This window comes from Lucilia sericata, unplaced genomic scaffold (assembly GCF_015586225.1).
Source record: "Lucilia sericata isolate MDLA Ls3-8-SP2 unplaced genomic scaffold, ASM1558622v1 Contig000917F_arrow, whole genome shotgun sequence".
In the NCBI taxonomy this organism is placed as follows: Eukaryota; Metazoa; Arthropoda; class Insecta; order Diptera; family Calliphoridae; genus Lucilia; species Lucilia sericata.
In genome coordinates this window covers 16,487-42,805 of record NW_023994904.1, presented here as the reverse complement: position 1 = coordinate 42,805, position 26,319 = coordinate 16,487, and the positions used below count along the sequence as shown (strand labels likewise).

Here is a 26,319-nt window from a genome sequence, read left to right as displayed (position 1 = left end):
TTCGATTTCTTAAATTTTTTTATTATTCACATTTTTATAGTAAACTTTTTGCAAATGTATTGCAATATTAAAAAATAGAAACTATCTGCATAAAAACCCTCAAGTTATCACGTTCAAGCGTTATAAAATATTATGATCTCATATATATTTATATTTATCCCTCTCCTTCTCTATGTCTTCCTCCCTCCATTATCCTATTTGTTTTCTACGTACAACATTTGTGTAAAATTAGTTTAACAAATTTATATTATTTTTAATAAAATAAATATATGCAGAAAAAAATAGTAAACTATAAAATTTTTGTGGTAGAAGAGATATAAATATTTAGTATTTTAATAAAAAAATAAACAAGATTTCACATTATGTGGTAGAGAGAAAGAAAATCATATTTTGGGATATACAAGGAGTTTTTAAAATTAAAAAAAAAACAAGTAAGAAATTATATTCGGGCGAGGTCGACCATATAATACCCTACACCAAAAATAAAAGTAAAATGTGATTTGGTTTTCATAATAAAGCATTTAAGTGGTATTGTACCTTGACTCAGATATTCTAAAGCCATTTATAGTTGAATAAAATTGTGAACATTTAGTCATATTTTGAAGGGGGCTTTGTATATGGGCTTGGGTCAAATGAGGCGCTATAATTATAAAATTCATGAGGGTCATCAAGGCAAGTATAGAACTTGGTTTTCCGGCTTTTTGTCGAGATACGAGTATATTAAACATAATGTTAACCGATGTTAGCCACACAATAGAATATCATGTGCCAAATTTCATTGAATTATCTTCAAAATTGCGACCTGTAGTTTGATTACAAGGTTTACAAGCCCTATTCGGGGTTACAGTTATATGGGGAATAGCAGAGAAAATGGACCGATGTTAACCATTTTCAATAGGCTTTGTCTTCGATAACATAGAAGATCATGTGCCAAATTTCATTGAATTATTTTTAAAATTGCGACCTTAAGAGGTTTACAAGCCCTATTCAGGGGTTCAGTTGTATGGGAGCTAGGTGAAATAATGGACCGATCTTAACCAAATTTCATTGAATTATCTTCAAAATTGCGACCTGTAGCTTGATTACAAGGTTTACATGGACGGACGGACATAGCTAAATCGACTCAAAAAATGATTCTAAGCCGATTGGTATACTTTAAGGAGGGTATAGGACCAACATTATTGTGCATTACAAACGTCACTAAAGTGGTGTTTAAGTTTAAACTTCCTAAGAGGGTAAGATACTAATACAAAGCAGATAGGTTCTTTGCTGTAGATCAGGTATCGGCAAGGAGTTCTCTTCTTTATTTCACATTCTCCTTTTATTCCAGATTAGCTATTCAAGAAAGATACAGCTGATTGTTTTCCTTATAGATCAAATGTCGGCAAAGAGGTCCTATCCGATTCTAGCTTAGTTTTTTAAGAAAGAAACAGCTATCTGTTTTCTTTATAAAACAGATGTCGGCGAAGAGCTCTCTTTCTCACAGAAAGCTTATTTATCTCTATCTCTGCCGGTACCTATGCTTAACTTAACACTTTAATGATATCTTAGGTCGCTGAATTAATACTTTAATACTACTCATAGACAGATAACTACAGTACCCCATTTTCCCCTCCTAATAAACCATTCAAAATATCTATCAAACATGTGAATAACATTTAAGTGACTTTAAGTTTTACTCCTAAGAATTGAAAAAAAAATGTATACATGAACATTTCAACAGCTTAAAAGTCTTTAAGACTTCAAAAGCATTAAATACAGATTAATAAATTTCAATTGTTGTGGGAGTTTTTCTTATGTTTCTTTTTTTTTCAAAATGATATTTCCGTTTCTCTTTTATTACATTTTCCTATTCAACTTTATTATCTTTCATTATTATTTTTTTTCTTTAGATTTTTCTATTATTTGATTTTGACAATTTATTATTGCTGCTGTTACAAGTAGTTTTCATTGCTGATAATATTGTTGTAAATTATTGTTATTATTGTTGCTGCTGTTGCTCATGTTGTTGTTGTTGTCAAGCTGACACTTTTATTTGTCATTTAGTGTCATCTTAAAAACATGAAACAAGTATAAAATGAACAAAAAAAAAATATTATAAATAAATAATACTAATATTACTAGCTTAGTGCAGTTATTACATACATATGTATATACCTCTATACATACATATATCTTTCATTTATATTTTATATTATATTTTTATTACACATTTCTTTTATTATTCATTTTCTTAAAGTACAACTTACATACATATGTACATTTATATGATTGTGTTTTGTCTTCAAGTGTTGAAAATCTTTTAAAGAAAAAGAAATCCTATGATCTGCCTTAAAAGAAGGGTATACGAGTACGTGTTTTTAGGGGGGAAGAGATTATAGCAATGTCGTCGTTTATATATATTTTTTTCCTCTATCTTCAAAGCCACTTAACATTTTTATTGGCACTTGTGTTATAAACAATTTTCAGCTTGAAAATCTCAGTTTTCATATTAAGCTGCCGCATTACAAACAGCCAACAGTAGCAGCAAATAGTCTTCTTTGCCATCGATTCAATACGTATTAGTAGTCATAGTCGCAGTCACAATCACAGTGTAATGGCATCGGCATCATCATCAATTGCCATCATTTACAGGATGAATAAAAAAAAAAGAATATCCTTAGCTGTTGTTGTAAAGTAGTTGTTTGCTTGTACAAAATCTATTGTTTTGTCTTGTCAATGTATTAATGCTCTTACACTCACAGATATGTACATTGGCCCAACAGTCGTAGTCAACGTCTTGTATTTGAGTATTTGTTTAAAACAGCTGTTGTTTTCATAGCAGTATGATGATAGAAAAAGGATTTTCCTTCAATGACTCTTGGGTGGTTATTTCCCTTTCAATGTTCTTATGTGTGTGTGTAAAAGTATTTATATGTAAATCATACAGGAAGAACCAAACCTTGTTTCGTATTACATAAAATTATGACATTTAGTTTATATACTTGATCGTTTGTGTAGACAGTTTGAAATCATTGGATTTGAGTGTATACCACTTGAAAGATCTTTAAGAATCAGAGTTATTTATAATTGCTTTAAGAGTTTGAAATTTTTGGTTTTGAGGGAATAGTTCTTCAGGTATCTGTAAGTGATTTAAATTTCATTCATAGTTCTGTTAAGCGTGTGGTATAAACCTGTGTATAATGTTTTTTGTCCAAAACATCTTCTTAATATTTATTTTGGGTTCTTACTTTATTTCCTCTTTAATGTTTTTATGCATAAATATTTATATGTAAAATATTCAGGAAGAGGTAAAACTTGTTTTTGAATAACATTATTATGACATTACTTTCTTTTTTTTAATTCAACCAGACATGGTAAATTTAAATTTTTAAAAATTGATTTCTATGACAGTTCAAAAACCCCGCCCATAAATGGCTAAAATTGCGAAAAAAAACAAAGTTTAATAGTCATATGAAATATTGAATATACTATCGATTAGTCTTTGAACTAGTCTATTATGTAGTTATAATATATATAGACTATGGACTGATCTATTGAAAACATTATGGTCTAGTTTATTGAACAATCTATGGACTAGTCCATGTATTTGTCTCCTATGGAATAGTTTATTGACTAGTCTATAGACTGATGTATTGAATAGTCTTTACTTTTCTATATAAAGTTGGTAAGTCTATTCTCCAGTTTAGTCTGGTAACTACTGTATGGATTATTCTATTGACTGGTCTTTAGAGTAGTTTGACTATTGACTAACCATAGAAAATATTGCCTCGTCTATTGATGTTAATTATATAATGTATGAACTTGTATCTGGACTAGTCTAAGAACTATCCCATGGTTTAAACTATGGACAGGGCTATGGACTGCTATATTTAACAGACTATGGACTAAACTGTGAACTAATCTATTGACTAGGGCATTGATTAGTCTATTAACGAACCTATTGACTAGTATATGAAATATGGATTCTCATAAATAGACCATTAATATCTGCGTATCCTGCTATCAGCATTATTTTAAGTAATTAGTAATCGAGGTTTTAGCAGTTCGGTTTTCCATCCCTGATTATAAAAAAGAATAAATTTTTCAAAACAAACACTTTTTCTATATTTTATGAACATGTTGTTTCTCGTTACGTTTTCATAATTCCAACATTACCTCCCGGTTTTTCGTCTGTACATACAAAATTACATTTAAGTAAGTATGTACGACATTTTTTATAAATGTATATATTTGGTAATGCTAAAAATGTCATGTTTGACATACATACATACATTATAAACAGCTTTGAAAAACTATTCATAGTATGAAAAATGCATAACGAAATGACGAAAAGTACTTGTGCTTCCTCAACAACATGCTGAAGATGAAGAAGCTGCTGATGATGCCGCAAAGTACTCCAGTGATGTGATGCATTGTCGGCTGCTGATTACGAAGACGAGGTAATAACTGATTCAACATTTGTTGTAGTATTAAAAGAAATTTCTTGTGCTTTTCTTGTACTACACTCTATATGTTTTTATACTACTTACTATAACTACTTTACTTGGAACTTGGCGCTTATTATTGTATGTCAAGTTACACTTGTAATACTTCAAATACAGCTACACAACTTGTTCATCTACAGCCATTCTAATGGCATAATGTTCGTATTTTTTTATTTTTTTCATATTTTTCATACGTATTTGCTGCTTGTATTTGGTTTAAGCCTTCATCACGTTTTTCCTAATACACTTTTTATTCATTCATACTCTCATCATCGTCAACAAACACCATAGCCAACAAGGATATACTATTTTCTTTCTTTATACACTCACACCACAAGTATGTTTATGGTATTTAAGTAGTACCACTCTCATTTCTTATCATTTTTAGACTGCCATTCCCTGCCTCCTTTTGCTTTTCTTTAACATGTTTTATATTTTTGGCGTGTTTCCTCAATAACTTTTCACACATGTCAGTATTTTTCATATCGAAAAATGTATTTTTCATTTTCCCTTACTTTTTCCTACTTTAACTACTAAAATTACCAACACCACGAATAGCTGGAGTTTTCCCATTACTTGCATGTTAGCAGGTTAGACTGAAAAGTTCTTTAAAGGCAATATAAAAATCTTACAATCACAGGGCAATTCATTACAAGGTAAGTTAAGGCTTAACAGACATTATTACTCTCCCAAAAGACAGTGATCTTTTAAAATAATCTGAGAAAAAATATTTCACATTTATTACATTGTTTTTAAATGTCAAAAAGTACTCATTACTCCATAAATGCCAAGAAGGTCTAAAGTTGACACCCAGAAAAGTTCTTCCTCCCTTTACATAATCTCTGAGAACAACAACACGATCATTATTAATATCTTCTAAAAGGAACTGCATTGTTTAAGCAACTGTTTCTTCACTATTCTGAATATGTTTTCAAAATTTTTGCAAAGTCTTTTAAACAACTTTCCATTTCAACTTCCGAAATTAACGTTATTTTTTCGCCTTTATAAATCCAATAATATGCACTTGTCTTGATATAAGGATTTTCGCTGAGCATGTTTGCACAACAAAACATAAAAAAGTTGAAATAAAATTTCTTCAAATCATTTTTTAAACTTCTTATATAGAATTTATTTCTTTTTTGATCAAATTTTTATATTACCAAAACCAAGATAACCCAATATTATTATTCGTTGCATAGCATAAACAAGCAGGGCGGGGAAAAAAGCAATCAACGCGTAATATAATTTTTTTGTATACAATAAGGCTCAGATTTCTGTGTTTTCCTTGTTTAACCATCTCCCTACCTCTTCTTTTCGCTTGCTGCTTCGTATGTTTTGTTTTCTTTTTTATTTTAGTTTACTGTAGTAATGTGTGCGGTATTGACTTGATTTAAAAGAATTATGATTCTAATACAGAAACGTGATGTCAAGATATTGTTATTGTTGGTTGAAACCGTACATCAGTAAAGCTACAGCAGTCTTGAAATAGTGTTAGGAGTCAGTAATAGCAATAATAAAATTCTAGAAATATTTAAAGAGTTAAGAATTACATTATGCTTAACAGTGCCGAGATTTTGAATGGGTCTCATCTGTTCTTTTAACACAAATTTTAGTCTGAGTTAATTTTCAGTGCGTTAATTTTTCAGACTTAAAAGAAGCAGTGTCCTTCTAGTCTATAGTCTAGTCTATAGTCTAGTCTATAGTCTAGTTTTATAGTCTAGTCTATAGTTTAGTCTATAGTCTAGTCCTAGTCTATAGTCTAGTCTATAGTCTAGTCTATAGTCTAGTCTAGTCTAGTCCTAGTCTATAGTCTAGTCTATAGTCTACAGTCTATAGTCTAGTCTATAGTCTAGTCTATAGTCATAGTCTATAGTCTAGTCTAGTCTAGTCTAGTCTAGTCTATAGTCCTAGTCTATAGTCTAGTCCTATAGTCTAGTCTAATAGTCTAGTCTATAGTCTAGTCTATAGTCTAGTCTATAGTCTAGTCTATAGTCTAGTCTATAGTCTATCTATAGTCTAGTCTATAGTCTATTCTATAGTCTTAGTCTATAGTCTGTCTATAGTCTAGTCTATAGTCTAGTCTATAGTCCTAGTCCTATAGTCTAGTCTATAGTCTAGGTCTATAGTCTAGTCTATAGTCTAGTCTATAGTCTAGTCATATAGTCTAGTCTATAGTCTAGTCTATAGTCCTAGTCTATAGGTCTAGTCGATAGTCTAGTCTATAGTCTTCTATAGTCCTAGTCTAATAGTCTAGTCTAGAGTCTAGTCCTATAGTCCTAGTCTATAGTCCTAGGTCTATAGTCTAGTCTATAGTCCTAGTCTATAGTCTAGTCCTATAGTCCTAGTCTATAGTCTAGTCTATAGTCTAGTCTATAGTCTAGGTCTAGAGTCTAGTCTATAGTCCTAGTTCTATAGGTCTAGTCTATAGTCCTAGTCCTATAGTCGAGTCTATAGTCTAGTCTATAGTCTAGTCTATAGTCTAGTCTATATCTCAGTCTATAGTCTAGTCTATAGTCTAGTCTATAGTCCTAAGTCTATAGTCTAGTCTATATTCTAGTCTATAGTCTAGTCTATAGTCTAGTCTTATAGTCTAGTCTATAGTCTAGGTCTATAGTCTAGTCCTAGAGTCTAGTCTATAGTCCTAGTCTATAGTCTAGTCTATAGTCTAGTCTATAGTCTAGTCTATAGTCTAGTCTATAGTCTAGTCTATAGTCTAGTCTATAGTCTAGTCTATAGTCTAGTCTATAGTCTAGTCTAGTCTAGTCTATAGTCTAGTCTAGAGTCTAGTCTATAGTCTAGTCTATAGTCTAGTCTATAGTCTAGTCTATAGTCTAGTCTATAGTCTAGTCTATAGTCTAGTCTATAGTCTAGTCTATAGTCTAGTCTATAGTCTAGTCTATAGTCTAGTCTATAGTCTAGTCTATAGTCTAGTCTATAGTCTAGTCTATAGTCGTCTATAGTCTAGTCTATAGTCTAGTCTATAGTCTAGTCTATAGTCTAGTCTATAGTCTAGTCTATAGTCTAGTCTATAGTCTAGTCTAGTCTATAGTCTAGTCTATAGTCTAGTCTATAGTCTAGTCTATAGTCTAGTCTATAGTCTAGTCTATAGTCTAGTCTATAGTCTAGTCTATAGTCTAGTCTATAGTCTAGTCTATAGTCTAGTCTATAGTCTAGTCTATAGTCTAGTCTATAGTCTAGTCTATAGTCTAGTCTATAGTCTAGTCTATAGTCTAGTCTATAGTCTAGTCTATAGTCTAGTCTATAGTCTAGTCTATAGTCTAGTCTATAGTCTAGTCTATAGTCTAGTCTATAGTCTAGTCTATAGTCTAGTCTATAGTCTAGTCTATAGTCTAGTCTATAGTCTAGTCTATAGTCTAGTCTATAGTCTAGTCTATAGTCTAGTCTATAGTCTAGTCTATAGTCTAGTCTATAGTCTAGTCTATAGTCTAGTCTATAGTCTAGTCTATAGTCTAGTCTATAGTCTAGTCTATAGTCTAGTCTATAGTCTAGTCTATAGTCTAGTCTATAGTCCCTAGTCTATAGTCTAGTCTATAGTCTAGTCTATAGTCTAGTCTATATCAGTCTATGTCTAGTCTATAGTCTAGTCTATAGTCAGTCTATAGTCTAGTCTATAGTCAGTCTATAGTCTAGTCTATAGTCTAGTCTATAGTCTAGTCATAGTCTAGTCTATAGTCTAGTCTATAGTCTAGTCTATAGTCTAGTCTATAGTCTATCTATAGTCTAGTCTATAGTCTAGTCTATAGTCTAGTCTATAGTCTAGTCTATAGTCTAGTCTATAGTCTAGTCTATAGTCAGTATATAGTCTAGTCTATAGTCTAGTCTATAGTCTAGTCTATAGTCTAGTCTATAGTCTAGTCTATAGTCTAGTCTATAGTCTCTCTATAGTCCTAGTCATAGTCTAGTCTATAGTCTAGTCTATAGTCTAGTCTATAGTCTAGTCTATAGTCTAGTCTATAGTCTAGTCTATAGTCTAGTCTATAGTCTAGTCTATAGTCTAGTCTATAGTCTAGTCTATAGTCTAGTCTATAGTCTAGTCTATAGTCTAGTCTATAGTCTAGTCTATAGTCTAGTCTATAGTCTAGTCTATAGTCTAGTCTATAGTCTAGTCTATAGTCTAGTCTATAGTCTAGTCTATAGTCTAGTCTATAGTCTAGTCTATAGTCTAGTCTATAGTCTAGTCTATAGTCTAGTCTATAGTCTAGTCTATAGTCTAGTCTATAGTCTAGTCTATAGTCTAGTCTATAGTCTAGTCTATAGTCTAGTCTATAGTCTAGTCTATAGTCTAGTCTATATCTGTCTATAGTCTAGTCTATAGTCTAGTCTATAGTCTAGTCTATAGTCTAGTCTATAGTCTAGTCTATAGAGTCTATAGCCCTAGTCTATAGCCTAGTCTATAGTGTAGTCTATAGTCTAGTCTATAGTCTATCCTATAGCCTAGTCTATAGCCTAGTCTATAGCCTAGTCTATAGTCTAGTCTATAGTCCTAGTCTATAGTCTAAAGTCAATTCTATACTAGCATTTTTTCCTAATTCATTTGCTCTACATTCTTCCTTTAAACAATTTTCTCATGTTTTTGTCCAAAAGAATTAAAGACTTTTTATTGTCACTTTCTTTTATAATTCATTTTAAATATTAAACGTAAAATGTAAGTATGTGCAAAAACAAAATCGTACTAAGGCACTCCTTAGGTTTTTTTTTCCAAAATAAATCTTTGCAATGAAATAAAAACAATAATTTAAATCTCATAAATAATTCAGATCAATATATACTATAATATGCATTACAAGTGCTATAAAATTTTACATAACCAATGAAATTCTTAAATACTTAAAAAGGGATTGATGGAAAAGTGTCTTAAGACAAATGGTTTAGGAAGTTAAAAAGAGAGAGATTTAAATGTCTGCCAGACGAGACTACTTATTTAAGAAAGCTCTTTTGTATACATACAAGTGCAGTGAATCCGTTATATTATAGGTAGAAGAAATTTTACATTTGATTCACTAGCAAGACCGATCTTTATCAGTTACTAGTTACACTTTAAGATCAAAGTAATGCACACGGTGTATTTTCCCTGGTTTCTAGTATAAATAATGTTGGCAAAGCTCGCCAATTAAAGCTTTGATATGTAACCAGTGGTTGAAAAAAATAGTACCAAACTCTGCAGGTATTTTAATTTCTGTAGTATGTCTGGATAGCACCTGAACGGCACATTTTGCAATACCTTACATTTACTTAAAAATAAACAAAAAAAAAAAAAAATACAAAATGATATTCCACATTTGTGTAAATTATTCATAAAATGTAAGTGTGTCATTCTTGATTTCTCTCTGCATAATTTTTGAAAAACAATCAAATGAAAAGAAACAGATTATACTTAATTTCAAAAATTTTTATTCAAGATTTTGTTTTCGTTTTTTTTCTTGTATCATTTTAAAATTATTTGTTTAGTATTTTTAAATGTATAAATGTATATTTGCCACATTTGTTGAAAAGAGGAGGCGTTACTTTCAAAAACGAAAAAAAAGAATGTAAAACAGAAATGTTACTTGCAACACATTCAACAAACGTGATGTCTTTAGGCCAGTAGCTGTTAATATTTTATTTATTTTTTTCCAGCCTTGTTTTGTTTTTATAGCCTGAATGTATAAGTATTTTCAAATGTTAAATTGTAAAGATCAAAAGTTCAGTGAACTTTATGGTGGTAGACTTTTCTGTTACAGTAAATTTTAAGTAGTGCTTTAAAGTGTAACCGAAAGTATATGGAATTTGTTAGCATTGTTGGAAATTTCAGGTATTTGTAGATATTTTTAAGAATCTTAGAGGAGTCGACTTATCGAACTTTTTCGACTTTTATTTGCAAAATACATACATTCTTCGATTTTCGATAAGTCGATTTATAGAATCGTAATACGAAGACCGTGGATTCGATTCTTACCGGACCCTATTTTCAAACTAACAACTCACTTATTTTGAATTCTATTCAACGATATCTGAATTTAATTAAGCGATGTCTAGTTAAATGCATTTTTTTGAATCCTACTTGTAAGAATTTGTTTTTCGATCTATGAATAAATATATCCATTATCCATTTCCCAACTAAAAATTCTTACATTTTTCTCTTTAATACATTTTACATCAACAGTTTTACGTTGAACATAAAACCTACACTTAACATTGTTTATATCGTTAATCAGTGTCTAATATAATATATAAATGATAAAACGGAACCAGTAATGATTACATTATACTTACATCCTAAATTACATGATGTAGTATAACTCCTACAATGGTTTCATCATCAAAACACACATTATATTAAACCTCCCAAAACAGCAACACCAACAACAACAGAATAACAACAAAAATAATACCATTATTATTATTAACAACATGTTCGCGCATCAGCAACATAAGTACTCAATCGTTCGTATGTAAGTGTTTCAACATACAGTTGAACATAAGAGTAATACAACACATCATCTTTAGGTGAAATTCGTAAACATAAAACATCGATTTGAACGATGTGAAATCATTCATTCACTCATTCACTTACAAACACACACACTCACTTAATTTCAACTCATACATAAAGATAAATACATATGTCTATTGCCATTCATGCATGTAACTTAAAACATGTGTATGTTTGACTGTAGTAAATAGTAAGTTTCTATCGATTTGCGAAAAAAGCATCTGTAGATACAAAATTCTTTAGACAAACGACTTCAATTTAATGTCACACTCTCTAAACGTATGACAGCAACAATAACAACTACAACTTACAAAGTACATTAAAAGAAAGATGTCTTTTCTTAGAAATGAATAGATGATGTAGAAGAAGAAATTGCTAAAATAAATGATAAAAACATGGGAAATAAATCGTTGTTCTCTACATTTTTACCACCTTTAACCATAATGTGAACAGGCAAACATACTTTCAAATATATACACACTTGTGTATACATATTGACACACTATTACAAAAGCCAAATTTGATCAATACAATCAACTTTAGCAGACGTCTATATGAAAGGGTATAGATGAGAAGAAAAGGTTGCTGTGGTGACGTAGAGGCAGGAAGAAAAGTTATTTTATCTAAATAGGAAATTGTAATGGGAAATTACAACATGTTTTGTTGTTGTTGATATTGACAATGTCATTGTTATATTCTTGTTATTATGACTGCAATTCTCTTTCTCTGCTGCTGTTGGTGTTGTTTTTGTTGTTTGCATTGTTAACTTGGTTATTGTTACTTGATGTTGTATTTGAATTGAAATGATGTTGTAGTTATTGCCACCTGATGCTTAAAATGCCATAGTATACATAATCCTACTATATATTGTTGTCCTTGTAGCAATAATCGAATTAATTAGTTTCTATTCATGCAGAATATCGGCTTGACAAGAACTGTTGTTATATATTGTGTGTCAATTGGGAATCTGATTTATCGAAGATTTTGTTCCGTAGGATATTTAAAATCTTCGGAAATTATATGCATAAAGCTAAATGCGATAACAACTGTAACCCAATATAAGAAATCCACTGAAGTTCGCTTCCAAACGGAGCTACAGGATATTTCGTGGATAATATGTAGATATGAAATGGTTAAACATGTGCAACATTACACCAACCCGACATTTTAGAATAGGCGAAGAAATAATAATGGACATTAAAACTTTCAGCACATCTCCCTTTTATGAATGATTGGTATCGCATTTTTGTATCCTTCGTGCTAAACCGTTTCTTTTGCAAAGATCTTGATGGACATTTGAAATTTTTTAAGAAAGTTCTTGAATTTTTGGCAATGTTAATAGTTTTCCTAGCCCCCATACAAATTTCCTCCGGAATACTATTACTAATTACTATCCAAATTTTTAACCCAGAGACCAAAATATACTTTTCATATTTGGGATTTGAGATATGATGTCCTGAAATTTGAAAAACGCCAGTTTGGCCCATATTGAGATGTTAGAACAGCGCCAAGAAAAATTTTGTTTATAAAATGCAGTTTGTTAAAAACACTCCTTTAAAGTTCTATAAACTTTAGAAACTTATAGCCCACATAATAAAATTTACCATATAATTAACATTATACATACATAAAAGGGTTTGTTGCTTGTGTGAATTTTATGTTTGTTGTAAGTCTATCTATTTCTCACACACAATAAAAGTGTAAATGTTTGTTTGTAAATCTTTGTGTCTGTCTATAAGTTTCCAAATACATATTCTGGTGTGTCACAGTGGAAACCCCAAATAAATGGCGCTAGTTAATAAAAACCTTATGGAGTAAATGTTCGTATGGATACCTTAAACTATATATATGTAGATAAACTCCATCTCTCTCTAAGTATTACAAACCAACCTACAAAACAAACGCACCCACTTAGAGAGAAAACAAACAAACAAACAAACCAACTGACGGAAATATTTTCTAAAATTTTAACACTTTAAGTGGAGTACGAGTAAATATGTACCTTTTAGAGTGTGAATGAATTGAGTTGTCTGTCTGTAAAGTTTTCTATAGCAGATTAAGTTTGGAATGAGTTTGTATGTGTGAAAGTTTTATCAGGGATAAAGATAATTTTATTACTTTATTACTAAAACAAATGATAGAGGGAAACACAGTGTGATATGTCTTGTTAAAAGTTAATTGGAATATTTAAATAATTAAAATGTATTTTAAGACAGAGGACTTCTTTAAACTTACTTAAGACATTTAATAGTAATTTTGAAAAAAGGCTTTTAATAACAAAATGTTTGATGGTAATTAAAATAAGGACCTACATAATTTTGTAAAGGATCTTTTAGCTTTTTATTCCTTTAACTTTTTAAATAACAACTCTTTATTGTTATTCTTTTAGCAAACAATTAACTCTTTTAATTAACTGATTAATTACTTACTGTACAAGTTCTACAGTGTGAAACAGCTTGTAGTACGGTTGCTATTAATGTCACTCCTTGTCGAACTTTTGTTGAGTTAAAGACAAACAATAATATAACAGCTTAACAAATTTCCTAAAGTTTTCATAAAAAAAATTATAAAATTATATACAACAGATAATCTTTTTTAAGTTCTCATACCAAAACAAGCACATTTCGTTAACTAAATATACAGTTATTACCAATAGACAAACTGTATAAAAGTCATATAGACAGACAGAATAAATATGAAAAAGCAATCATATTTAAACATGCATTTAGGTTAAATAGTAGAGGGAGTGGAGTAAAATATTTTGTAATATTTTTCATATCAAATTTCCAGTTAAAAATAATACAATTGTCATAAAATAGTTTTTTTTATGCAGCAAGTCAAATAGTGTAAGTATTTACACATTTACAGTTGTTTTTGAGTTGAGACTTCATACTTTTTACAAATATTTACAGTTTTTTTTTGAAGAATAGAGAGTTCTTTTTTAACAGTTATTTACAAGAGTATTTGTTTGATTTTTGTTATTGATGAAAATTATAAGTTAACACTTACCCTTTTGCCTCTCTTGCCTCGTGGTCCCTTTTCTCCGGGAGGTCCTGGTGGTCCAGCTGGTCCTGTATCACCCTTTTCTCCAGGTGTTCCAGGTGATCCTGAAAATTATTAATTTTTTATGGAATTTTATTAATTTTTTTTCTTGTAAGCAAGAAAATTTATATTTTATTGTCCTCGGTTTTATCAAATATTATTATTGTCTGGGGCATCATTAAAAACTTGAGTGAATAATAGGATTTTTACTTTGTACTGCAAATATTTATTATAACTGTTACAGCCATGTGCTTGACTACACTGCAAGAAATAGTCGTAAGCATACAAAAGTATAAGAGCGAAAGAAAAAGTGCCTATGATTTCATCAAATCGCCGTAAAGTTCAGAAACCTAATTTAATAAGACAGTCGGTCACGTTGAAATAAAATTTGCAGTCCAAAGCTGTCTGAAATTAGATCTTTCTTTTCATTTCTATGTATATACTCCCATAGAATTAGGACTATTAAAGTATCGACTAAAAAATATGGATGGCATTTAAATAGGATTTATGTAGTTTATTTTTTATACCCAACAACTTTCTGTACAATTTATATTGTTTTTACCACAAATATTTGTGCAACTCTAACAGTGGCTACTTCATAAAATGTACCAATAGAAATTAAACTTCAAAAAAAAAAAAAAAAAAAAACATTTGCATTTCTTCGGAATGGCTTCAAAAGTGTCACATTTAAGACAAACATTTTTGTGGAAATTTTTCAAATCAATGAAATTCATGTCACATGGCATGTCATAATGACAATCCAATTCCTCTTTAAAATTCAATTTTTCAACAAAATCCAAACATCCAATTTCTCCTCAAAAGCACTAGATTTGTCTTAACTATAAATTTTAAACTATCTATATGGATTCATTCATTATTTAGAGTTTTCACTGTGTTGTCTTTTGCTCCATTCGTCGTTGCTGGCTTTTTTTTTATCTTTTACCCCACAATTATTTTCCAATATTTTATATATTATTTTTTATTATTTAAAATGCATCTGTATACGCCTTACGTACATATTTATTTAAGTTTTTGTTTTCTAAACACATACCTGCCCATTTAACTAAGAGTACCAATAACTGCCCAGCAAAAACTTTCATTATCAAGCTATAATTTACTTGCACAATAACATTTTAAGTCATTATTTAGACACTATAATGTAATTTAAGGCAAGTACTTACCACTACCGCTTGCTAATAAGGAGTTAAGTAAGTAGTTTTGTTTAAAAAAATGCCGACGAGGATATGTCCACTGCGTTTACTAATATTTTTCACACCAAAATACAAATTATAAAACGTCATATATAGTAATTTGTAAGTTATTACAACACTCCTTATAAGTAATGCAGACGGTATGTAGTAGTCATTGATAAGTAAGATGATGTGTAAGTACAAGTCATTACCATGTTTATGCTAGGTACCTAAGGGGAAACTTAATTACAACTTGTATTTAAGAAACAACTAACTTTTCAATGACTGCTATATACCATCTGCATTACTTTTAAGTACTCTAATAATGACTTCTAAAAATATGGTATGTATTATATAGGTTACCAGCCGACCTGATTCGATTCGAATTCTTGCATCTTAATGTAGACTATTGCGTTGCGAAACTTCACTTTGACAGACCCTTCCATATCTGAGTTCCTGATAGGAATTCAGTACCCGAGTCCCACCAAATTAATGGTGTAACAAATGTTTACACTGACGGCTCCAAGAGGAGTGGAAGGGCTGGTGTTGGCTTTTACATTGAAAGATTTGAAATCAAATCCTCTTTTAGGCTACCTAATTATTGTAGTATTTTACAGGCAGAGATATCTGCTATCAAACGAGTCGCCAACTTGCTGAGATATTATCAAATATCAGGTGATATATGTTTATATACGGACAGCAAAGCTGCGATCAGAAATCTAGCGGGTGTCCTTACGACATCTAGGATAACCGAAGAATGCCGGCAATCTCTGATTGAGATAGCAAGACATTTTAGGATAACGCTAATATGGGTCTTTGGACAGAAATGGTGCGATGAGAGGGAAGAATGAAATTGACGCTTTTACTGAAATCTCCCTGAACTATTTGATGGTTCACTGAAACCACCTGTCTCATTTCGAGGTCATTTTGGCCTCTATACGATGCTCCCAGGTCAAACTTATTATTGAGCTTTCGCAGGGAACAGTTAGGAATGCTGGTATCAGTCATAACGGTAATTGCACAGTAATTGGTAATCACGCTAGAAGAATAGGTCTCGAATATAACTACTACTATAGAAGTTGTAATAATGAGGAGGAAGAGGAAACAATACCTCACCTCCTCTGCTATTGCAGTGAGCATTATTTCGGCTTTGCTGCTCTATCGTGTTTGAATGAGCTAGCTGGGATATGCCTTAAGAATATCCTAAAACCGGCTTGGTTAAACCTGGAAGTAGAGATTAATACTGAAATGGACTCCTACGACCATTATACTAATACTACTAGTAGCAGTAGTGTTTGAAGAACGATAGATGACTAACATACACGAGACCCATAACACAAAACAACTTATAAACTCCCTATTTGTAATGACTTAATTGAGTACCTACATATTTGTAATCAGGTTTAAGTACTTGCAGTATTAAAATATTATGTTTTTACTTACTTTTCAATATAAATTTTTGCTGGGTAATTGTCTTGTTGCAAATATTTTCATCTAGTAAATAACAAAAAACCTTTATTGTCCTGCAATTTCTCTACTACCAGTTTTCTACTTCTATTAGAAAAATTTTATTGGCATATAAATTTTAATAACATTTATAGAGAGGTTTATGTTGTGGTCTTTAGACAAATGTTTTATGCACTTTTTCTATTTTTTTATCATAATAAATTACTAACCATTTTCTAGAATATATAGAATTTAGAATTAGATTTTTTTTGCCCCGGTTTGTTTAACAAGAAAATATTTATTATTTCATTTTATCTTTAAGTTTTAAATGAGTGTATTTTTATTTGAATGCAATCTTCAAATATGATTTATAAGAACTTCAATTAAGCACCTGAGGTTTTTTATTTTTCTAAAAATAAATAAATCTATAAAGTGTAAAAATTTTTTCCCAATAATTTTTAAAATGTTTTATTTTTAGGTAAATATTTTATTTTATCGTTATAAGCAACAACTATTGTTTAGAAATTTATTAGGAAGAAAAACAAATGTTAGAATTTAAAATTTTTGTTATGCTTTAATGCTTTTGTAAGTAAAATATTTGTTGTTTAAATATGTAGCTTTTATAAAAAAATCTAAAAAAAAAAATTATAGAAAAATTTAAGACTTATCAGAACTATTGGCAGCAAGATAATAACTTTATGCAGCTTAAGATAGCAGAGGTTGTGTCTGACATTAGCTTTTTATATTTTTCGAAATAAATTTTTAGTTTGGATTACTTAAAATGTTAAGCACTATTTTAACTCATGTCACAAATCATAAGAGCTTTTCCTAGAATTTCTTATATTTTAAGGTGCTTATGTATTTAAGCCCTAAAATCTCTCTAAAAAATCATGCATAAATCTTAATGAAGAAAAGAAATCTTGTGTCTGTTACATAAAAAATAAATTTGTTTTTACTTGAACTTTTTCTAAATTAACATTAAATATTAAAGACATTTCAAATGAATTGTACACTGTAAGAAATAACTTAAGCATACAATATAAAAAAGTTAGTAATAAATATATTTTATTTCAAATATTTTTCAAAAGTGAAGATCATTTTTGTCATAAGGTTTGAAGTTCGAAGAAATTTCTTTATAAATATGACTAGAATGTAATATCCTAAGCATACAAACTGTAGGATTATGGAAAAAGAACTATTTTTCTATAATCTTAATTGTGCATGCTTAAGTTATTTCATTTGTAAATTAACAATTTCCTCCTTTCCAACTTATTTTTCTTTGCACGCTTTGAATTATTTCTTTTAATATAATTTTTCTTACTATTTTTTGTTTGTTTTATTTGCTTTATATGTCACAATGCTCCGGCAACAGTATGTGTTAAAAATGCATTAATATTCCATTTATAAACAACAATTTTTGTACAATGTATTTCAACTCCCATTTTCGTAAAAGTTTTCCACCAAGCAGAAAAAAATCAAAAATCAATTTATCAAAATTGTGTAAAAAGGAAATAATACTAAAAAAAAGTAAATTTTAATTTCTAGCACAACTCTCTCGGCAGATGGGAGTATGTGTGTGTGTAGAAGTTTCAGTATTTGTATCTGAATTAGTTTTTTTGTTCCCACTTAAGCTCTATTGAATACAAATTTATGACACTTGCTGTAGATTATTGGCTTTATTGTTTATTTTGTTTTGTCTGATACTAAATGGAAACAAATCTGTTTATAAATAAACAACAAACGAACTGTATAAATTATGTATGTAACTAAAAAAAACAAACAGACTGCATGTATGCACTTGCATGTAAACTATTTGCTTAATTTTAAAAAATAAATTTTAAATTTAAGCTTAAAAATACTTTAAAATATTGCTTCTTATAGTTTTCGTATTTATTACAAGTATTTCCAGGTTTAGTTTAAAGCTTATTTTTGTTTAAAATTTTTATTAAACAATATTAAATTTTATATTGAGTTTGTTATGAAGTTTTCCTTTTAAGATTTTGTTTAAATTGAGCCAATAAAAGCCACTTGTAATGCTCATTCAATCAATCAAACAATGTATGGAATAGAATATAAAACAAATAATAATGTTTAATACCCGGCAGTTCTGATGACTGTTGTCTAAAAGTATGACTTAATTTTTTTAATCAGACCAGTCTATTAGTTAGTCTACAGTCTAGTCTATAGTCTAGTCTATAGTCTAGTCTATAGTCTAGTCAATAGTCTAGTCTATAGTCTAGTCTATAGTCTAGTCTATATAGTCTAGTCTATATAGTCTAGTCTATATAGTCTAGTCAATATAGTCTAGTCTACATAGTCTAGCCTATATAGTCTAGTCTATATAGTCTAGTCTTTATAGTCTGGTCTATATAGTCTAGTCTATATTGTATAGCCTATATAGTCTAGTCTATATAGTCTAGTCTATATAGTCTAGTCTATATTGTCTAGTCTATATTGTCTAGTCTATATTGTCTAGTCTGTATAGTCTAGTCTATATAGTCTACTCTGTATAGTCTAGTCTATATAGTCTACTCTATATAGTCTAGTCTATATAGTCTACTCTATATAGTCTAGTCTATATAGTCTACTCTATACAGTCTAATCTATATAGTCTAGTCTATATAGTCTAGTCTATACAGTCTAGGCTATATAGTCTAGTCTATAGTCTAGTCTATAGTCTAGTCTATAGTCTAGTCTATAGTCTAGTCTATAGTCTAGTCCTATAGTCTAGTCTATAGTCTATAGTCTAGTCTATAGTCTAGTCTATAGTCTAGTCTATAGTCTAGTCTATAGTCTAGTCTATAGTCTAGTCTATAGTCTATCTATAGTCTAGTCTATAGTCTAGTCTATAGTTTAGTCTATAGTCTAGTCTATAGTCTAGTCTATAGTCCTAGTCTATAGTTTAGTCTATAGTCTAGTCTATAGTCTAGTCTATAGTCTAGTCTATAGTCTAGTCTATAGTCTAGTCTATAGTCTAGTCTATAGTCTAGTCTATAGTCTAGTCTAGTCTATAGTCTAGTCTATAGTCCTAGTCTATAGTCTAGTCTATAGTCTAGTCTATAGTCTAGTCTATAGTCCTAGTCTATAGTCTAGTCTATAGTCTAGTCTATAGTCTAGTCTATAGTCTAGTCTATAGTCTAGTCTATAGTCTAGTCTATAGTCTAGTCTATAGTCTAGTCTATAGTCTAGTCTATAGTCTAGTCTATAGTCTAGTCTATAGTCTAGTCTATTAGTCTAGTACTATAGTCTAGTCTATAGTCTAGTCTATAGTCTAGTCTATAGTCTAGTCTATAGTCTAGTCTATAGTATAGTCTATAGTCTAGTCTATAGTCTAGTATAGTCTAGTCTATAGTCTAGTCTATAGTCTAGTCTATAGTCTAGTCTATAGTCTAGTCTATAGTCTAGTCTATAGTCTAGTCTATAGTCTAGTCTATAGTCTAGTCTAGTCTAGTCTATAGTCTAGTCTATAGTCTAGTCTATAGTCTAGTCTATAGTCTAGTCTATAGTCTAGTCTATAGTCTAGTCTATAGTCTAGTCTATAGTCTAGTCTAGTCTAGTCTATAGTCTAGTCTATAGTCTAGTCTATAGTCTAGTCTATAGTCTAGTCTATAGTCTAGTCTATAGTCTAGTCTATAGTCTAGTCTATAGTCTAGTCTATAGTCTAGTCTATAGTCTAGTCTATAGTCTAGTCTATAGTCTAGTCTATAGTCTAGTCTATAGTCTAGTCTATAGTCTAGTCTATAGTCTAGTCTATAGTCTAGTCTATAGTCTAGTCTATAGTCTAGTCTATAGTCTAGTCTATAGTCTAGTCTATAGTCTAGTCTATAGTCTAGTCTATAGTCTAGTCTATAGTCTAGTCTATAGTCTAGTCTATAGTCTAGTCTATAGTCTAGTCTATAGTCTAGTCTATAGTCTAGTCTATAGTCTAGTCTATAGTCTAGTCTATAGTCTAGTCTATAGTCTAGTCTATAGTCTAGTCTATAGTCTAGTCTATAGTCTAGTCTATAGTCTAGTCTATATGTCTAGTCTATAGTCTAGTCTATAGTCTAGTCTATAGTCTAGTCTATAGTCTAGTCTATAGTCTAGTCTATTCTAGTCTAGTCTATAGTCTAGTCTATAGTCATCCTTAGTCTAGTCTAGTCTAGTCTAGTCTTATAGTCTAGTCTATAGTCTAGTCTATAGTCTAGTCTATAGTCTAGTCTATAGTCTAGTCTATAGTCTAGTCTATAGTCTAGTCTATAGTCTAGTCTATAGTCTAGTCTATAGTCTAGTCTATAGTCTAGTCTATAGTCTAGTTCTTAGTCTAGTCTAAGTCTAGTCTATAGTCTAGTCTATAGTCTAGTCTATAGTCTAGTCTATAGTCTAGTCTATAGTCTAGTCTATAGTCTAGTCTATAGTCTAGTCTATAGTCTAGTCTATAGTCTAGTCTATAGTCGTAGTCTATAGTCTAGTCTATAGTCTAGTCTATAGTCTAGTCTATAGTCTAGTCTATAGTCTAGTCTATAGTCTAGTCTATAGTCTAGGCTATAGTCTAGTCTATAGTCTAGTCTATAGTCTAGTCTAGTCTAGTCTATAGTCTAGTCTATAGTCTAGTCTATAGTCTAGTCTATAGTCTAGTCTATAGTCTAGTCTATAGTCTAGTCTATAGTCTAGTCTATAGTCTAGTCTATAGTCTAGTCTATAGTCTAGTCTATAGTCTAGTCTATAGTCTAGTCTATAGTCTAGTCTATAGTCTAGTCTATAGTCTAGTCTATAGTCTAGTCTATAGTCTAGTCTATAGTCTAGTCTATAGTCTAGTCTATAGTCTAGTCTATAGTCTAGTCTATAGTCTAGTCTATAGTCTAGTCTATAGTCTAGTCTATAGTCTAGTCTATAGTCTAGTCTATAGTCTAGTCTATAGTCTAGTCTATAGTCTAGTCTATAGTCTAGTCTTTAGTCTAGTCTATAGTCTAGTCTATAGTCTAGTCTATAGTCTAGTCTATAGTCTAGTCTATAGTCTAGTCTATAGTCTAGTCTATAGTCTAGTCTATAGTCTAGTCTATAGTCTAGTCTATAGTCTAGTCTATAGTCTAGTCTATAGTCTAGTCTATAGTCTAGTCTATAGTCTATTCTATAGTCTAGTCTATAGTCTAGTCTATAGTCTAGTCTATAGTCTAGTCTATAGTCTAGTCTATAGTCTAGTCTATAGTCTAGTCTATAGTCTAGTCTATAGTCTAGTCTATAGTCTAGTCTATAGTCTAGTCTATAGTCTAGTCTATAGTCTAGTCTATAGTCTAGTCTATAGTCTAGTCTATAGTCTGGTCTATAGTCTAGTCTATAGTCTAGTCTATAGTCTAGTCTATAGTCTAGTCTATAGTCTAGTCTATAGTCTAGTATAGTCTAGTCTATAGTCTAGTCTATAGTCTAGTCTATAGTCTAGTCTATAGTCTAGTCTATAGTCTAGTCTATAGTCTAGTCTATAGTCTAGTCTATAGTCTAGTCTATAGTCTAGTCTATAGTCTAGTCTATAGTCTAGTCTATAGTCTAGTCTATAGTCTAGTCTATAGTCTAGTCTATAGTCTAGTCTATAGTCTAGTCTAGTCTAGTCTATAGTCTAGTCTAGTCTATAGTCTAGTCTATAGTCTAGTCTATAGTCTAGTCTATAGTCTAGTCTATAGTCTAGTCTATAGTCTAGTCTATAGTCTAGTCTATAGTCTAGTCTATAGTCTAGTCTATAGTCTAGTCTATAGTCGAGTATATAGTCTAGTCTATAGTCTAGTCTATAGTCTAGTCTATAGTCTAGTCTATAGTCTAGTCTATGGGGCTATTATGGGATTAATTTAATATTTTACATTCACCTCTGCATTTCGATTACGTTTCCGCTTTCAGTTACGCTACGATCGAAAATTGGTATTCCAACGAAAACGGAATCGTAAGAAAAAGAAGAAGCATTACGATCGTAACTACGTTTTTCTAAATTGTTGGAAAACGTTGAGAAAATACTCTGTGTCCTCTATCGAAACTACTGGGTTCGTCCGTACATATGCATGTATGTATATGAGAACCAGGCTTTCTTTTTGTACTCTCATTCTCCAGGGACATGTACACTTTTTACTACATTTATATTCTGGTTTTTCTTTTTAGGTATATTTGTATGAGTCAGTATAAATGTTGATTTGTTTATTTTGGTTTAAAATGCATGTTTTGCATACAAAAAAAATACAAAAATTTATAAAACAAATATTCAAAAAGAGAAAAAAATATATACACACGCGAGTTTTGTTTTTGATTTTTTTCGCCTGTATTGTTTGTTTTTATTTTCCCACATTGTATTTGTATTGGTTTTGTTTATTTATTTTTTTTGTTATTTAGTTTTTTTAGGGAAAATTTATGATCTTTAAGAGTTTTAAAATTGTAAATATATTTTTTTGTTATTTTTCAAAACTTGAGGGGGTGGTTGTTGGCTAAATGTCCCTGTTCTAACACCTACATACTCCTCAGATATTTTAAAATTAATAATGGAATTTGTATGAATTATTTTAAAATAAATACACACTTTAATTTAGAGTTTAGTATTAAAAATTTTTTTTTAAGAATTTTTGAAATTTTTTTCAATATGTAGAAGAGATGAAATTATTTTTAATTGTTTTCTAAAAATGTCATTTATGCTTTAAAACTTTAGACTTTTTGTGTTATTTCTAGCTGAGTGTTTTGTTTTTATTTTCAGTTTTATTGTTAAAATTTTATGATTAGCATTTTAATACTTAATAAAATCTTAAATTATTGCTGAAGAAAAACTTTAAAGAAAAAGATTTTATGCTTTAATTTGATTACCACCAGCATTCTTAGCCCCAGCATTTGTGACACATCACAGATGTGACATTAAAAGATTTTTATGTTTTATGGAATAAGTGATTTATTTATATTTAAATATTGATAGATTTTTTATTAAATCATTAGAAATTAAAGGAATTGTTGAAGAAAATATAACATCAATCTTAATTTATAAAAAAACAAGAAATCAATCTTAATTTGAAAAAAATGTTTATTTGAAGGCTGTAAAGGCCCTACGGAGTAATAATATCAAGTTGTGTAGGAGCAAAAAGTATATAATTTTTCACCGACATGGTCAAACTATAGATTTGAAGGCTGGAATATAGTTTTACATTCAGATTAGTAATTTATTCATTCGATATACAGTATCATAAAGTTTTCTAATTATATTTAGAAGATACAGGATATTAACAATTTATTGGGATAATATTTGGCTAGCGCAGCGGGACAGTCATCTGTCCTAATAAGGAATTACATATGTAATTGAAAACAATCTGTTCTTTTTTCACTTGGCTCATATCTTAAAAGTTTTTGCTCATCATGAGCTTATTTTATATATTTTTTTAAAATAAATTACATGTCATTTGTTTAACATCGAAAATTTATTTTAAACCATATCAACAGACGACTTGTAAGAAATCAATTTTTGTTGTTGCTCGTTTTTGTTTCCAATTTGAAAAAACCCCATATACCAACCAAAAGCTTTATTTTCGTACTTATTTCATGCGTAGCCAAATTAATGTTTTGTTATTATTTTTGTTTTTTTATTTGTATTTTTGTCATTTATTGATTTTATATTTATGATTAATTTAAATTTGTGTCTGGCATATTTAATGAATAAATATATTTCACATAAATTAATATTAATAAATGATAAAACACGTAAATAAATTTTATATAATTTATTTTCTTTTCATTTTTCAATATCAATTTAAATTAAAGTGCGACATTATTTTATCTGTTTTTTTTTTTTTTTTTTTTTTTAATGTAGACAAACAATAAAACACACAAAAAAATCACTTATAACACATAAAATAGTCATTTAAGTGTGTAAATGGCCATATTTATTGGTATTAATAATAATTTTTATTTTTAGTTTGAAAAAAGAAAACAACCATTATAATACGTGATTTGTTTAATCGATTAAGTGCAGTTTACAGAACTGGATTGTATATAGGTTTTATCAGGTTAAAATTTAAAATGATTATATTATTCTTCATTTGATACTTTTTTGATCTAAAAGTACTGCCAGTGTTTTCTTAACTACTCTATGACTTAAATTAAAAATGCGGCTCTTCACTGATATTCTACTTTTACTTGGAAAATGGACTTAATCAATTTCTATGCCGCCTAATCTTTAACTGAACTTCTTTCTTGTCATACTCAATATTTCAGATTGCAGTGGAAGTTAAGTATGGTCAGTTTGTAGACTTAAAGTTGTACTATAGTCCTCTATATGATTCTCTTATAGTCTGATAGTATTCATATAGTCTTAAGTATAACTTTATTCTTATAGTGGGCCTAAAGACTTATTGATAATCAGTTTATAGTTTTAGTGGAACTACAGGCTTATGGACGGAATATTCACTAGCATGCGAACTAAGGTCTTATCTATAGTCTTATACTCGAACAGTAGCCATATAGTATGATCATAGTCTTCTAGTCGTATTAAGATCGGAAAGCAGTCATATAGTCGATCTATAATCTTATAGTGGGGCTATAGGTACTATATTCAGACTAGTATGTCTAAATCATGTTGTCGGACTATAGTTTAATAGACCCTACAAAAATTGAAACTACTCCGCAAACGCGTGTAAAGAGTACTCCTCAAAAGACTAGGACTGCTCCAAAATTAATCCAAATATATGGAAAAAACATATTCCAATTAACATTGTGATGTCTTAGATGAGGACTTCGTAATCCATCAATGCATTACATCCTAGTAATCCAAAACTAGTCTCTTGCTGAGATTATGGGAGTACATGACCCGCAACATGGTCCTATGTAATACAGGATATGGACCATGTTGTTTTCAATAATACTACTGAACGGATCATGTACTCCAATAATGTTTACAGGTGAGTAGTTTTTGGATTATTTAAATGGATTATGTACTCCAATTCTTCTAGTTGAACTACAGTTCAATAGCCTTATAGTGTTGGACTATAATCTTAAAGTCTAACTGTAGTCTTATATTTAAATATAACTATAGTCATGTATTCAGACTACAATATTATAGTCAAACACTGTTTAAAATTAGAACTAAAGTCCTATATTCGGACTAAAGACTTGTAGGTGGACTATACTTTAATAGTGGATTTGTAAACAGACTGTTGAATTATAGTCAGACTAATGCCGAACTATGGTCTTATAGTCGGACTATATTAGAAATATATGTAGTTCTATAAACGCTTATAATCCTATAATTGGACTCTAGTTTAATATTTGCATTATAGTCTAATAGTCAGACAAGAATAATCGGAATGTTATCCATAGAATATAGAATATATACCATAGTCTAATATTAGCACTATAATATTACCGTACTTTAGTCCTATAGTTGGATTATTTTCCTATAGTCGGCTTATAGGGGTATTAGAGTCTTATAGTTGTACAATAGTATTATAGCCGGACTATGTATGGAACTATGTTCTTATGGGTAGACTTCAGATTTGTAGTCAGACATAGAGTTGTATTGTCAAAAGTGGTTTTGTGCTATAGTTGGACTATAGACGTATTAGAGTCTTATAGTATTATAGACGGACTATGTATGGAACGATGGTATTATAAGTGGACTTCAGATTTATTAATCAGACATAGAGTTGTATTGTGAAAAGTGTTGTTGTCA

General features: G+C 30.0%; 1 protein-coding gene across 1 annotated transcript in view; it reads right to left on the bottom strand.

Moving 5' to 3' along the window:
* The window catches only part of LOC119609036 (collagen alpha chain CG42342), a gene marked incomplete at its 5' end in the record, with an annotated part of 67,368 nt that overhangs the window by 35,803 nt on the left and 5,246 nt on the right, over positions 1–26,319 (bottom strand). Inside the window, one exon of the mRNA XM_037963712.1 lies at positions 13,990–14,087. Within this exon, the coding sequence (XP_037819640.1) occupies positions 13,990–14,087 (98 nt within the window). The remainder of the gene's footprint in view (positions 1–13,989; positions 14,088–26,319) is intronic.